Below are 13465 nucleotides of genomic sequence, written 5' to 3'. Positions count from 1 at the left end.
GTGCTGATGGGGTGCTGAGTTTCTCAGCTTCCTCACAAGGGGAAGCAGAGGGGCAGGCACTGGCCTCTTCTCTGGTGACCAGTGACAGAACTTGAGGGAATGGCCTGAGGTTGTGTCAGAGGAGATTTAATTGGGATATCAGCAAAAAGTTCTATACCCAGAGGGTAGCCGGGCACTGCAACAGGCTCCCTAGGAAAACAGTCACAGCACCAAGCCTGACAGGTTCAAGAAGCATTTGGACAATGCTCTCAGGCACATGGTGTAACTCTTGGAGTTCTCCTGGGCAGGATTTTGATGATCCTTATGGATCCATTCTTAATCAGGGTATTCTGTGATTCTGATTAAGTGCATTTGGTCTGGATTTAGGTTGCTGAGAAAAAAAGCTAAGTCCCCTCAGTTCCCTGTAATCCATGAAAAGTGTGTCACCTCATTTACTATTTTCAGGCACACAGTGGTTCTGTTTCTGGCTGCTCACCACTTCCAGGACTGGCCCTATCTTTCCACTCTGCAGAGCCAGCACAAGTTTCTCACCACCACTTCCCTTCAGCACACTGTGGGTACCTCTGGGCTAGCAAGACAGCAATCTCCACTTCATACCCTGTTCAGGGTCCAGCCCTCTCTGCTGAGGACTATCTGTCAGTGCAAATGGGCAGCCAAGCTTTTATGCCCACATTTTTCTCAGTCACCACTGAGACAGGCAGTCAAGGTGTGCCTCACAGGGGAATTCCTGTTCTGTAGCAACTCATATCTTTGTAACTGAACCAAGATCATCAGTTCATTCCCCTTGGCTCAGCAAAGAGGTATCTGGCAGTCACCAATTTCACCCACTGCCAGCAGAGACAGCACTCAGACTCCACCTGTAATTATTATCATTACCCAAGTTAATTTTGCAGGGGAGGACTTGTTAGCATGCTGCTATGCCAGCCTTATCCATCAGGTTGTCAATTAGCAGTGCTGCTGATGGACAGGCTGCTGTTCCAGACCAGTGAGTCCAGTGCCAGTCCTGACCACAGCAGGCACCATCCAATGGCACTGGGCAAGAGCAGGCAGGGGAAAGGACTGGCTTCCCACAGCCCAGTGTCTTCCCTGGTATTTCAGGCCTGAAAGGTGTTAGACAAGAAGAGTTTAGAGAGAGATGAATTGGGACAACAGAAAAAGAGTGACCTGCCTGCACCTGTAGAAATTCCAGGATGAAAACCAAACCCCATAGCATTTAGTCCAGACATACACCATGGCCTAGAAACATGCCTGGCTCAGCTAGCCCTGAGGCTAAGTTCCTCACTACAGGAAATCTCTGGCTCTGTATTGTTTGTCCCCCCTAAATTTCCAGGTGAGATCTTTCCTGATCATATTTTGTGTCAGCAGTTCCAAAACTGCAACAGTGAGCACCTGAGACAATATTATGACTAGGAAGCATTTATTTGACCCATTTGTAACAATCTGCCATGTGCCATAAACCACGCTTTACTGGTAAAATAAACAAGTGAAGGAATGCACTCATTAAAAATATAATAACCAGTTGCCATCTTCAATTGTAGCCTAAGCCTCTTTAATGAAGCCATGTACTTCCAAAGACCATGCTGCAGCTGTAATGAATGAGGTTGTTTAAGGCAGTTGTTGAGCCTTTCCAGAGGAAAACTGTTTTCTCCTCTGATCTGGATGAAGGTGTAAACACAAATCAGAGCCTGTGCTGTTGTCTTCAGCAGCATCTATGTGAGTTAAGACCTTGAGCTTTACTTTTAAAGATAATTTAAACTATGCTCCCCCAAAATATGGACTTAGAGTGCCTTGAGAGCTTTTAAAACCTGTACCTTAGTTATCTGATTATGACCTTCAGCAAAGAGAGGAAAGTCTGGTCCTGGCTTTTCTGTTGAGTGTTTGTCACCTTGACTAGCCATGTCCACCTGTCTGCCTTTCTGAGTCATCTGTATCTTCCTTGCTTTGTTACCCAGCAGCTCTTCATTGCCAGACACGTCTCCTACCATGTTTTCACTCAGCTTCAGCTCACAAGGAACCTGATTAGGAATGGGGTTTGGAGGTGGGACTGTTAAGAAAATAATAAAGATAATCCTGGTTTCCATAATTAAATTATATGAATTTTATAGTAGGTCCATATGTTGTCCCAAACACGAATATACTATAGCTGGGGATGCTACCAAAAGGGCGTTTACCTACTAGCAGGATGAAGCAGAGGGTACAAACCCCCTGGATTTCTTTGCTGTTTTGGTGTGTAGGGGAAGAGACAGAGGGACAGCATGTCTTTAACTGAGTAGTGTCCACCTCTAAATGGCAAAACGAGACTATAAAACACAGGATCAGCCTCTGTTTTCTGCCAGATCAGCACATTCTTTCTGTTATTGCAGTTATTGTTGTGTCTGAATACCTAATTAATTACAACAGTAAGCGCTGGCTTCTTTAATCACAGCATCAGCTGTCCTAATCAATCTTAATAATATGGAATCTGTACTATGGCACCCATGAATTTTAATCTACATAAATTTCTTAAGACCTCTCGCAAGCTTGTTGTACGAAATGATATAATTATGGATATAGATTAGGGCTGTAGAGAGTGATTTAAATTGGATTTAAGGAGAAGGTGAATAGAGCCCTCCCACTCAGTTATTTATTTATTTTAATCCTGGCCTTCACATAGATTTTTTTCCCTATCATCATGTTATTACCCCCCCACACTGGCTGAACAGTGCTGCTGTGCTTTGATTGCCCTCCTCCCCCATCCACCTTACCCAAGGGGACAGTGCCCAGGCTGCAGCTCCTGGAGAGATGTACAATACCTCCAAGACAGTGAGAAGAATGCATAGGTGGGGCAGAGCACAAAGCTGAGGATCCAGCTCATAACATGCTGTTTCAGACCTATGCAGGCAGCATCTGTGCAAAATAGAGTGAAATAGATGGAACTGAGCATGTCAGTCACAAAATGTACAGATAATCAGAAGCAAGGAGGGGAGAGAATTCATATAGGAGTAAGATCACTCCTTCCACCAAAGTGAAATCACAAGGCATCTTAGGGCCTGAAAATGTGCCAGGCTCTGCTTTTGTCTTTCAGAAGCACTGGACTCCTCTCTTTCAGAGGGCAGACCACTTTGGCTTTTCCTTACCTGACTGGGACAAGGAGGCTGTCCTATCGCCCAGTGAGGGCATTTGAAGGCCTCTTTTGCTGTCTCAGGCTGTAACTATCATCCTTTTCCTGATTTACACCCCTGCATGCCAGAGCAGAATCCAGCCCTCTGTCCCCTAGAACCATTTTCACTTGGGGCACCCATATAGCAGCTTGTCTTGGACAGACACTGGAGTCAGGCTACTGACACCTCAGGAAGGATTCTTTATAGAATATCACTCAAACCAATTTTATTTATTTTTAACAACGTGCTTCATTCTGCCACCTCCATCCATTCATTCTCTGACAAAAGCTAAATGTCAGGCCCAACACTAACTGAAAGCCCCTTTAAAAAGTTGGATTTCAATCTAGAGATATATCAGGAGTAAGAAAGTTTCCTAGTGTTAATTTTAAAGCACTTGTATTTCATGCTGACTTGGGAAATCATCCTCAGTTTTTGGCATCAGGCAGAGGATTCGGAAAGTGACATTAACGGATCTACTTTCTTTGAAGGACTTGGGAGTTATTTCTTGACTCCTGCCTAATGAATAAGTGCTGCCTTCGTTAAATTTATATTTATGGCCATATAGTAGGTCATTGGCTTGTTTTATGTCTCCAGGTTTATGGAAGGTTATCTGCCATGGTCACCTTGTGGCATCTTGGCCAGGACTGTCTTGCAAAGAGACAATTGTATCTGAGCAGGATTTTTCCCGTGGAGATATGGAAATTATCAAATTAATATAGAGGAGATGTCCAGGGATAAGGCTCTTGCCCTGAGCTGCCAAATGAAGTTACTATTAGCATCTATTTTCACAGTACACCTTTAGTTTGCCCTGGCAAGGCCAGATCCTCAGCTCCTGGAAAGCAGCAAGGCCACAGGGATTTCAGTGGGGCTGACGTGATTGATACTTGTCCTCTGGCCTCTCAGGAGCCTCTCTGCGCTTTTTCCCCATCACCAGCTGATCCTCTGCATTTGCATTACAACACCTTTAATCTGGGAAACGTCTGTATGTTGGACACGACTCCTCTGTGGGTCTGGCCACAAGGAAATCTGTTTCAGTTGTTCTCCCTAGGCACATTTACACAGAGTCAACACATCCAAGGTCTTTGGATGATGATACAACTTAGAGACATGCTGGTGCTGGTCCAAAAGCTGTTGTAAGGTGCTCTGTGATATCCAGGTCCCTCATCTATAGCTCTTATCAGCCCTTCTACACCTAAGGTGTACACCTTGTGTGCCACTGTGGGCTTGCACCCTCGCACAGACAGCACACTGAGGAGCAAGGTGTTTTCCCAGCCCTGTATGTTTGTTTTCAGCTAATATTTTCAGTATCAAAGAAAACTGGTAAGCTGGATGGGAGAAAGGGTGACTGAGGCAGGTTAATTCTCCCACTAATGATCTATGTGAAGGCCACCCTGTGAAGTTATGTGTATCTTATGGAGGAATAAGGCAACCCTACCTGATGGTCTCCTTGTGCTGAGAGACAGGAAATATTCACAACTCCCAATCACTTTGAGTTTAGCAAGTGGTGGGTTACAGCCACACCTAACCCCTGTGGTAGGTTGATTCTGAATTGTGAGCCCCTCATATATCTGGGCCCTTGATGAACTCCTCATAGGTCATTAATATGTAAGAGGGCTGTCACTTTACAGAACACAGCATGGCCACAACTTTCTTAAATGTCTAATCTGTGTCTTGAGATTTCTGGATCAATACCAGCTGTTGGCTTCATCCATGCTACATCTGGGAGCACAGGCAGCTGTGCCCTTCTGTGCTAGGTCTGGTTCATCTGGCAGGGTGAGCAGCAGCATGAAGATGTGCTCAAGGCTGCCCAAGATGCCTTGGCTTCCTGCCAGGGTGTCCAGCCAGCCCTGGAGAATGTGTCCCTGCCCCTTCACAGGCCATGCATAGACACATCCACCATGCTGAAGCCACATCTTCAGCATGTGAGTAAACAGTCTTCAAGCTAAGGAAGGAGAGTTCTGCACTGAGCAGAGGTCACTGCTTTTAAGAGGTGCCAAGTTAAATTCCGGCTGGTTTTGACTCACCACAACTTTGGCTCTTCCCAAATGGCCAAGGCAGGGTGTGAGACAACAAGTAAAACAGAGCCCCAAGACAGGAGTTGCTGCCTCCCCAGAGGTGCTTTCAACTCTCCTTTCAAGAGCATCCAGGAATGGTTGGGTCAGTTAGGGCTCTGTGTGCTAGAACAGATACTTAGCATATTCCTTTCCCAAGAGGAAGTGATTTCCAGTTTGGAGCAAAGCTAACTGAAGCCAAGGCAGAACCTTCCCACTGGTTTGCATGTGCTGTGAGCCAAGAGGAAACCCCATGCATGACCTGGGTCACAAGGCAGCCTCATGAGAAACACTCAGATATCACCCTTGGTGGCAAGTCATTAATTGGGAAAATAATGAGCACTGAAGGCTCTAGTGTGGACAGCAGAAAGGCTGCATTTCACAGCCTGTTATCCCAAACACTTTAAATAAATTATTTACCCAGTTCTAATATTTAATCTTAAAGGTGGGGGGTTCTCAGCAGATGTATTTCCCAAGCAGAAGCTCTTGGTTCTGATGGTCAAGGTATGGTTCCAAAGCCATGTGAGATATCCACAGGTGGGATAAGCAGAGCAGCTCTGCAGTGAGCCAGGTGGTCATGTCCAGGAGATAGACTCAGCTATAACTGGGAGGTCAGGCAGCTCCCACACATGCCCAGATAAGGAATAAAGGGAAGGACCACTTTAGACAGGTCCTGCTTGGTGAGCTCTTGGGTACCAGTGAAGTGCCAGACATTGCTAATTATCAGCAGGTCAGGGGAGAACAATCATGTCCAAATCTGTCATGTCTCATCTGGGGAGGAATGAAATACTGTAACAGCATTTCCTGAGCAGCAGAGACAATTTCTTCTTCTGTGCAATGAAGTAAGGATAGTGGCCTTTGGGGCAGAGATGGCAGATCCTCTCCTTCACTGCAGTCTGAAAAACCTTTATAGTTATAAAGATTTGCTTCTCTCACCAAAGGTTCCCTCACCTTTTTCAGGAGATATCTTCTACCTGGTAGGACTTGAAGGGTCTAAGTTATTATAATTCATTCTCCTAAAGGGGTGAGGGAACTGATGTATTACTCAACTTTTCTTAGCTATTCAGTTTTCTTGTGGAGCAACAGGATCAATATTCTGTTTTTTGAGGAAAACAACTTTAAGCAGAGGTTAAAAAGAATAGACTTTAGATGGTTTATTCTTCAAGAAGAAAGTAGTAAGGAAAAAACAATGTATTTTCCAAACACTACCTCCATTATTTTTCTGGAACAACTACTCTTTAAAAATATGGTGTAGAATCTCTACTCTGCCTTCCACTGACCTCCCACAGGTTTTAATGCATTCTCCTCACACCATTTTGTAAAAAATGAAAATCCTTACAGTAAGTGCCTTCCCATTTCACATACACACATATTGAGGGACTTGCCAAAAGTCAGCTAGAAAACCATTCCAAGCTAAAACTGCAATCCCACTTATTTCTTCCCATGACTACCCCAACCCCAAAGTCCACATGATCCAGTAATTTCCATAATGAACAGAAGCTTCCAAGCCTTTGCCAGCTAATCGGGTTTGCCACCTCAAATTTGGTCATTTCACCATTCCTCCTTGTATTTTGGGAGAAAAGTGCAAGACCTTGCAAGTTTCCATCAGGACCAATGGTGATCTTTAAAGTTAAGTTTCAAGCTGGTATTTCTATTTGTAAGAAAACACTTTATCCGCGTTCCTTGGGTATGTAATACTCACGTATGACAACCTCCCCCACACTTTGCCATACAGTCAGTGTCTTTCCTTGGATAGGTGTATGGCACCAGATTTCCTTCCAAGAGGCCCCCACCTTTGCATCCTCCAAGCCTTGCCTCCAGCCACACCTCTGTGCGGGTAAGAAGGAAAAAAGGTGGGATGGATGTGGGAAAGTGGCAGTTCCCTAAGGGATCATCCTACAAGGAATAGGTTGGAGGGACTGCATAAATGTAGAAATGTGCAGTCCCTATAAATACAAATTAAACTCATTAGAAGAAGTGAAATATTAGGGCCAAAGTGACATTTGGACTGGAGGTTTAGCCAAGCTTTGCTTTAAATTTTTTATTGATGCAGATAAAGAAAGAGCTTATCCAACACGTTTCTCTCTCTTTTTTTCTCCCTATCAACCAAAGAAGAAAAAGAAAAAAAAATTCTTAACTAGCTTTGGTTGTATTTGAGCAAGACTTCAAAGTTTCACAAAAATAAACAGTTTTAGTGGGGAGGAATGCACACTTGTAAAGAGAGAAAATACACTTTGAAGCCAGCAAGAGACTGCATGCCTTATGCAGAGATTCACAGCATCCTCCCTGGAGCAGACAAGTGGTGTCCCCCTCCCCTCCATGCAGCTTCTTCTCTCTCACTGGGGGCTGCCTGGCAGCAACATAGTCCTTCCAAGGGATGTGGGGATGACAGGAGCCATTGCTTTGTTCTCTTCTCCTTCCTCCTGCTATGCCCCTGTTGTTTTCTGCTCTGATTGAAAGTTTCATGTGACTGTAGCTGTCACTGAGATCTGAGTTTGCACAGCACCTAGCACAGTGTTAGTCCTGGCTTAAGATGAGGGCTCTTTGGGGTTGATTAGTGCCAAAAATCTGCATGATCAGTGCAGATCTATAATTTAAGCTCGGGATATGAGGAGAGAGGTTTATTTGCCCTCTGCTCCAAGGTGTCACAGGGTGATGGCTGGGGGACAGAACCTTCTTAGCCATCCTGGGGGGTTCTCTGCATTCCTGTCCATAGGGCAAGTGAGCTGTTCCTCTTCAACCCTCAGCCCCTGGGTCTGTCTGTTTCATAACACGTATTGATGATAAAAAATAAGGGGAGAGTGCCTATCATGTTTTAACCCCTTAATTCCTTGTCTCTCTTGTGTCTCCACAGCACAGAGCCCCACTGCAGCAGACCCCTTGCAGCAAGCCTACGCTGGAGTGCAGCAGTACGCAGGTCGTTAGTATTAACACTTTCTCCCAATAAACCTTTCTCTTCTCTAAAGCCATTACCCTCTGAACACACCTCAGGGGGCTGAGGGAAGGGAGGTTTTTACTGGTACAGGGATAAGCTGAGGGCCACAGATTCACTGATTCAATTTGCACAAACATCAAGGTATCCAGGGTCTTCCCTCACAAAGGAGGCAGCCCCGTCCCTTTCCCATGGAAGGGCTCCCACTGAGCTGCACCTCAGTGAAACTGCATCAGCAGGACTGTCTCTGGTCTGTCTGAGCACAGTCCACAAGTGCTAAATCAGGCCACTGCTTTGGAGGCCACTTTCTGAAACAGGTTTCCTGACTGCTGCAGAGAAGAGGGAAGATGGGCAGCCAGACCCTGCAGAGCCACTGCTGCTGGTGTCTGGCAGGGTATGAAATGCCTGCACACACCCATTTTTTTTAGGGTGTGTCCACTGGCCATACCCCACTTAGTCAGTCTGAGCCTTGCTTAAGAGCTGCCCAGACATGCCCCACTCCCCAGCAGGTTCCATCACAGCTGCCCTGTGTGCTGAGCAGCTCCTTTGCAGCTGATGGACTGACACCAGCCAAAGTGACCTGGTGCAGACCACGACCCTGCCGTGTTCAGCCTCCCCTCACGAGGTGTCCATGGCCAGCATTGCGAGGAAGCTGCCACCCCAAAGTCATTATTTCCTGTGGTAACTGGAGCAATCACGGGTTCCCGCTGAGGAATGGCTATTATCTCGTGTCAGCGCTGTATCTGGAAACTTAATTTAATTCTCCATATAGGGCTTCATTTGCCGGTGTTTTAGTTATTGTCATTTATTGCTTGTGAGGTTTGATAGATGGGAAGCAACTCAACCCTTTGAGCTGTTAATTAACCCCTCTGCACACACATGGCCCCTATCCTCTTCTCTCTGGTCTTGCAGGCGACCCATACTCTGTATTTTTAGCAGCAAGGCACATCATCTACCATCTGTGGTAGTGAATGGCTCCCCTTGCTTGCTTGGTGGGGGAGCTGAGATGGGGAAAATTGTTTAATTGCTGCTCACTGTTTCCACTGTGTTTGTGTGCTAGAGGGGAAGTCTCTACGGGCATGAAGGAAAATGTATATCTGAGAGTATATGTGCAGCTGTGGGGGGAAACACAGGTGTGGACTGTTTGTATGAGCACGGGAGTTACTCAGGGTGCCAGAGATGAGGTGGGGAAAGGTGTGCCTGTGTTCTGTGTGTGGCTGTCAGCGTGGGCATCTCTGCTCATGAGTGGACCTGGAGTGCTGCACACCTCTGCTGGGAGAGGTCTCAGAAGAGCCTCCCATCCACACTGCATGGCTGCCCTGGTGTCACTGCTGGTGGAGCTGGAGGGAGAGAGGGAGGGAGGGAGGATGCTTTGGGCCCTGTGGCACCTCCTGGAGCATGACCATGGTTCTCTAGCCACACCTCAGGCTGCATGAGATGGCCTTGCACAGAGACAGAACACAGGCAAAGCCCACGTCCAGCTTGGTGTGGTGGTTTGGAGTGAAAGTTCCTTGCTTCCCAACACTGAAATCTGTCCTTTCCTTTTTCCCTTTCTCTCCCCTTTAGCTGCTTATCCTGCTGCTTATGGCCAGATTAGCCAAGCGTTTCCACAGCCACCTCCCATGATCCCACAGCAACAGAGAGAAGGTAAGTAAATGTGATGTCCTCCTCTGTGACCCCAGCGAGCCATCCCCACCTCACTGCTTCCCCTCCACTCGCACCTGGAGCATCCATTGAGCACCCAGTTGCTTTGAATGCCTGGTCCATGGAGTTTTTCTCCATTTCCATGTGTGGCATGGTGTCACTGTCACCAGTGGTGGACCATCCGTGTGGGGAGCAGCTGATGAGGTCTCTTCAGTCCCCAGGGAGGAAAGCATGCTGGTGTGCATGGTACATGGAAAGACCAGCTAGCAACATTAGCATCCAGTGGGGGCCTCTGTTCCAGACAAGCAGCAAGAATGCAGATAAAAATGCAGTTCACTGGAATAAAGAGCTGTACAGGAAGCCAAGCACTAGTGGCCCTTCATTAAAAAACAATAACGTCATTTCAGACACCTGCTGTTTGGAGAACAAGGATTTGCTATTTAGAGTAGCTGATCTAGCCCTTTCAGCCTTTCAGCCTCCTCCAATAATCTGGAAACATCAATCAGACCTTGTAGAGCACAATCCCTATATCAGAATGGAAAAAAACATGTAGTAAAAGTTCCTGTTTCTTTGCAATGACTATGAGAGTTGCCTGGGTAATCTGCTCCACAGGACTGGATGGCTTCACGGAAGACATGAAGAGTAAGGAGAGGTGAATCTACCATTTTTGCACGTTAATGCCTTGGGAGAAAACTGTGCCATGTAATATTTCCTTTACAGTCAGTGGGGAGCAGTGGAATCCTCAGAGGCAACCCACTCGGGTGGTCCCATTCCAGTTGTCCTCCAAGGAATCCACTGCTCCCTTTTGACAAGAAAGAGGAGGGGACTGCTTGCCTGAGTGAGACATTAAAGTCAGGTGCTCCAGCCTAGCAACTCTCATTTTAATAGTTACATTTTAAATTTTGTCCTCTATTAGATCACTAATTCAAACATATTCTATATTATATGTGTTATTATATGAATGTAATTACATTTAATATTTTAATACAGTGTAAGAGTTCAGAATGAAATGAATCTAGATTACACCATCAAACTAAAACATTCTGATGATCTAAAACTACTTTGGGGGAGAAATCTCATTTTGTAAGAAAATTAGAAATGTCGTCATTTCCATCTAATTTGGAATTAATTTTTTCCTATGTCAGAATTTCCTGGGGAACACAACTTCCAGCTCCTGATTAGCTCTAGTACATGTCCCTGCTGTGAGAACAGATGCACAGACCTATCGTATCATTACAGAGATGTTTCCCCCATGCTGAAGGACTTTGCTTTTTATTACTTACTGGGGCTAGATTAAGCACAGGACAAAATGGCGAGCAGATCATTGCTCAGCAAAGCACTGTGCCAGGAACCACCAGAAGCAGGGGGAAAGCTGTGGGGCACACTTTGAAGACCCTCTGCCTCTAGACCCCTGTGTTTACAAGGCGTGGCGTGTCTCTGTGGGTTAGGAGTGAGTGTCACCCAGTGGACAAGTTATAACTCTGCTCCTTCCTGTAAGCAGCTGGCACTGAGGATGAGGATGGCTGGGGGACAGCAATATGAGATGAACCACCAGTCCAATGCAGGTTGCCATTCCCAGCGTTCCTCATTTTCCTGCAGTGCTGAGAGGTTGTGTCTTTGCTTCTTGCTAGAAGAATATTCTCTAAAGCACAACACTCCCCCTTAGCAGAGGGTCAAGACCTTTAAGCATCTCTAACCTTTAACAGGAAAACACAGCGAGAGGGAACTCAATAATAACAATAGTGCTCAGTGCTGAGAAGAGTATTTTTGGTTTGCAAGGATGTGCACAAACATTGATTCGTTAGTGAACCAGCCCTACCACAATAACACCAGTGATCACACTGTTAATGACAATCTTGGCTCTCCACTCCTGGATCCCACTTGGATAACAAGCCAGGGGACTTTTGCTGCTGCAACATTCCTGTAGAGATGAGTCATTTACTTCCACATGAGCACTCAGGCTGCCGGCAGCTGACAGGGCACATAGGGTGGAACTGATCCAAAACTATCAAAGCTTAAGATAAAATCTTGATTCAGGCCATGTCAACCACACAAACTTGGAGGTAATTTTAAGTTTGTATGGTATTACTCATCTTGATGTAGTTTCTGAAAATAGGAAGTACAGCTTCTTGGTACAAGTTTGTGATTCTTCTCTGTGCTGTGCTCAAAAATTCTAGGCAAGCTGAAGGGGCAATGAAATTCCATTCTCTGAGTGTTTGCTGTAGAGGTGTGCAGCTAACCAAGGAGCTGCCCAGCTTCATACAACCTCATGGGTTAGCCCAGTTTTGATTACTGGTGGAAAACAAGCCTCATCATAGCCTTTCCTCATGGCACAGCCTCCCAGTGCAGGCATGCAATGGTGGATAGCTGATGTCAGAACAGGTATATGGAGCTCACTTGTGTTGAAGGTGGGCACAAAGGGAGAGGCTGGATCTGCAGCTCTTCCTGTGCTAGAAAACTGACAATGAGCTCAGGTGAGGAGCACAGGCAGAGCAATGGCTCTGCTCAGGTCCAGCCAAGCCAAACCAACCATGTGGTTCTGTGCTCTCAGATAATTTTTCCGCTATCCAGCATAGTTTGCCTGTAGTCTACAGAACATCCATAAACTATGCAATCCTTATAGCTTTTCTTGCTTTTTTTTTACAAAACAAAACTAACTGTTCTTCTTGTGTATAAATGAACAGAAATGTATATATGTCAAAAAATTTATATATGCCATAAAACCAAGAGCCATGGCAGACACCAGTGTTGAAATGAAACTTCAGTTTTTCTGATGTTGTCATGGGGATTAGATTTCAAGCTACACTACAGCCCTTTCGAAAACAAAAGTAAAGCCTGTCATAAATAATTTTATTATTGTATTCAGCCCTGAATTGCCAAGTATAGTGATCTCCAATAATCCATTAACTCTGTCAAAACAATAACTTTTTCTCCAAAAAGAGGGTTAGGCTCTTCATTAAGGTTTTTCCATACCAGCTGTGTTTTTTCTGTTGTTCCAGTTTCCTGAGCAAGCACCTTAGAACTCATTGCATTTGTGCACTGGGAACTGACTAAGATCTTTAAAGCATTCCAAGATGAACAACAAATGGGATCATAAAATTGTTTGGGTTGGAAAGGACATTTAAGATCCTCTAGTTCCAACTTCCTGCTATGGACAGGGACACCTTCCAGTAGATGAGGTCTCTCAGAGCTCAAACCTCCCTGTCCTTGAACACTGCCAGGAATGGGATATCCACAACTTCTCTGGGTAACCTGTGCCAGAGCCTCGCCACCTTCAAATTAAAATTTATCCCTTATGATCTTGTCTTTGGTTTCCTAAAAAATATACCTATGTGCACAACAAGTCTGCCGTATACACACACAGAGCCTTCTGTGGAGTGCCCAAATTAACTTGAATCAGGCAAAAAAAAATATCCAAAATAAGCTAGGAGGGCTAAGGCAGACAGATCTTGTTTTATGAGTTCTTTACCAAGGGCTCTGAATGTGGCAGGCAGCTTACAGGCAGGTTTCACCAAAAATCTCTTGTTAAATTCTAAAGGCAGAAATTTCATATGTGAGAGGGACAAAACAAATCAAACTACATGGTTTTGGGTATTTGGTTTTTTTTTCTCAGAAGCAAGTGAAATTTTCAGCATTGGAGGTTAGGAAAAACCCCTCTGTACCTGGAAACAAAGTGAGTTTGTCCTTGAATGTCTGGG

General features: G+C 45.4%; 1 protein-coding gene across 23 annotated transcripts in view; it reads left to right on the top strand.

Moving 5' to 3' along the window:
* The window catches only part of CELF4 (CUGBP Elav-like family member 4), a 709135-nt gene that overhangs the window by 633021 nt on the left and 62649 nt on the right, over positions 1 to 13465 (top strand). For 10 of the 23 annotated variants that reach the window (XR_008842579.1, XR_008842578.1, XM_056514192.1 and 7 more), the window contains exons 9-10: positions 8046 to 8111; positions 9690 to 9770. Coding sequence is in view for 18 of the 23 variants with exons in the window: in XM_056514192.1 (XP_056370167.1) it covers positions 8046 to 8111; positions 9690 to 9770 (147 nt within the window). In the remaining 5 variants the exon portion in view is untranslated. Of the gene's footprint in view, positions 1 to 6947; positions 7029 to 8045; positions 8112 to 9689; positions 9771 to 13465 lie in introns of all 23 variants that reach the window. The other 13 variants (XR_008842576.1, XM_056514184.1, XM_056514179.1 and 10 more) reach the window with 3 other exon arrangements.

This window comes from Oenanthe melanoleuca, chromosome Z (assembly GCF_029582105.1).
Source record: "Oenanthe melanoleuca isolate GR-GAL-2019-014 chromosome Z, OMel1.0, whole genome shotgun sequence".
Classification (NCBI taxonomy): domain Eukaryota; kingdom Metazoa; phylum Chordata; class Aves; order Passeriformes; family Muscicapidae; genus Oenanthe; species Oenanthe melanoleuca.
Note: the sequence above shows the minus strand (reverse complement) of the source record. Positions and strands in the feature narration are given on the sequence as shown.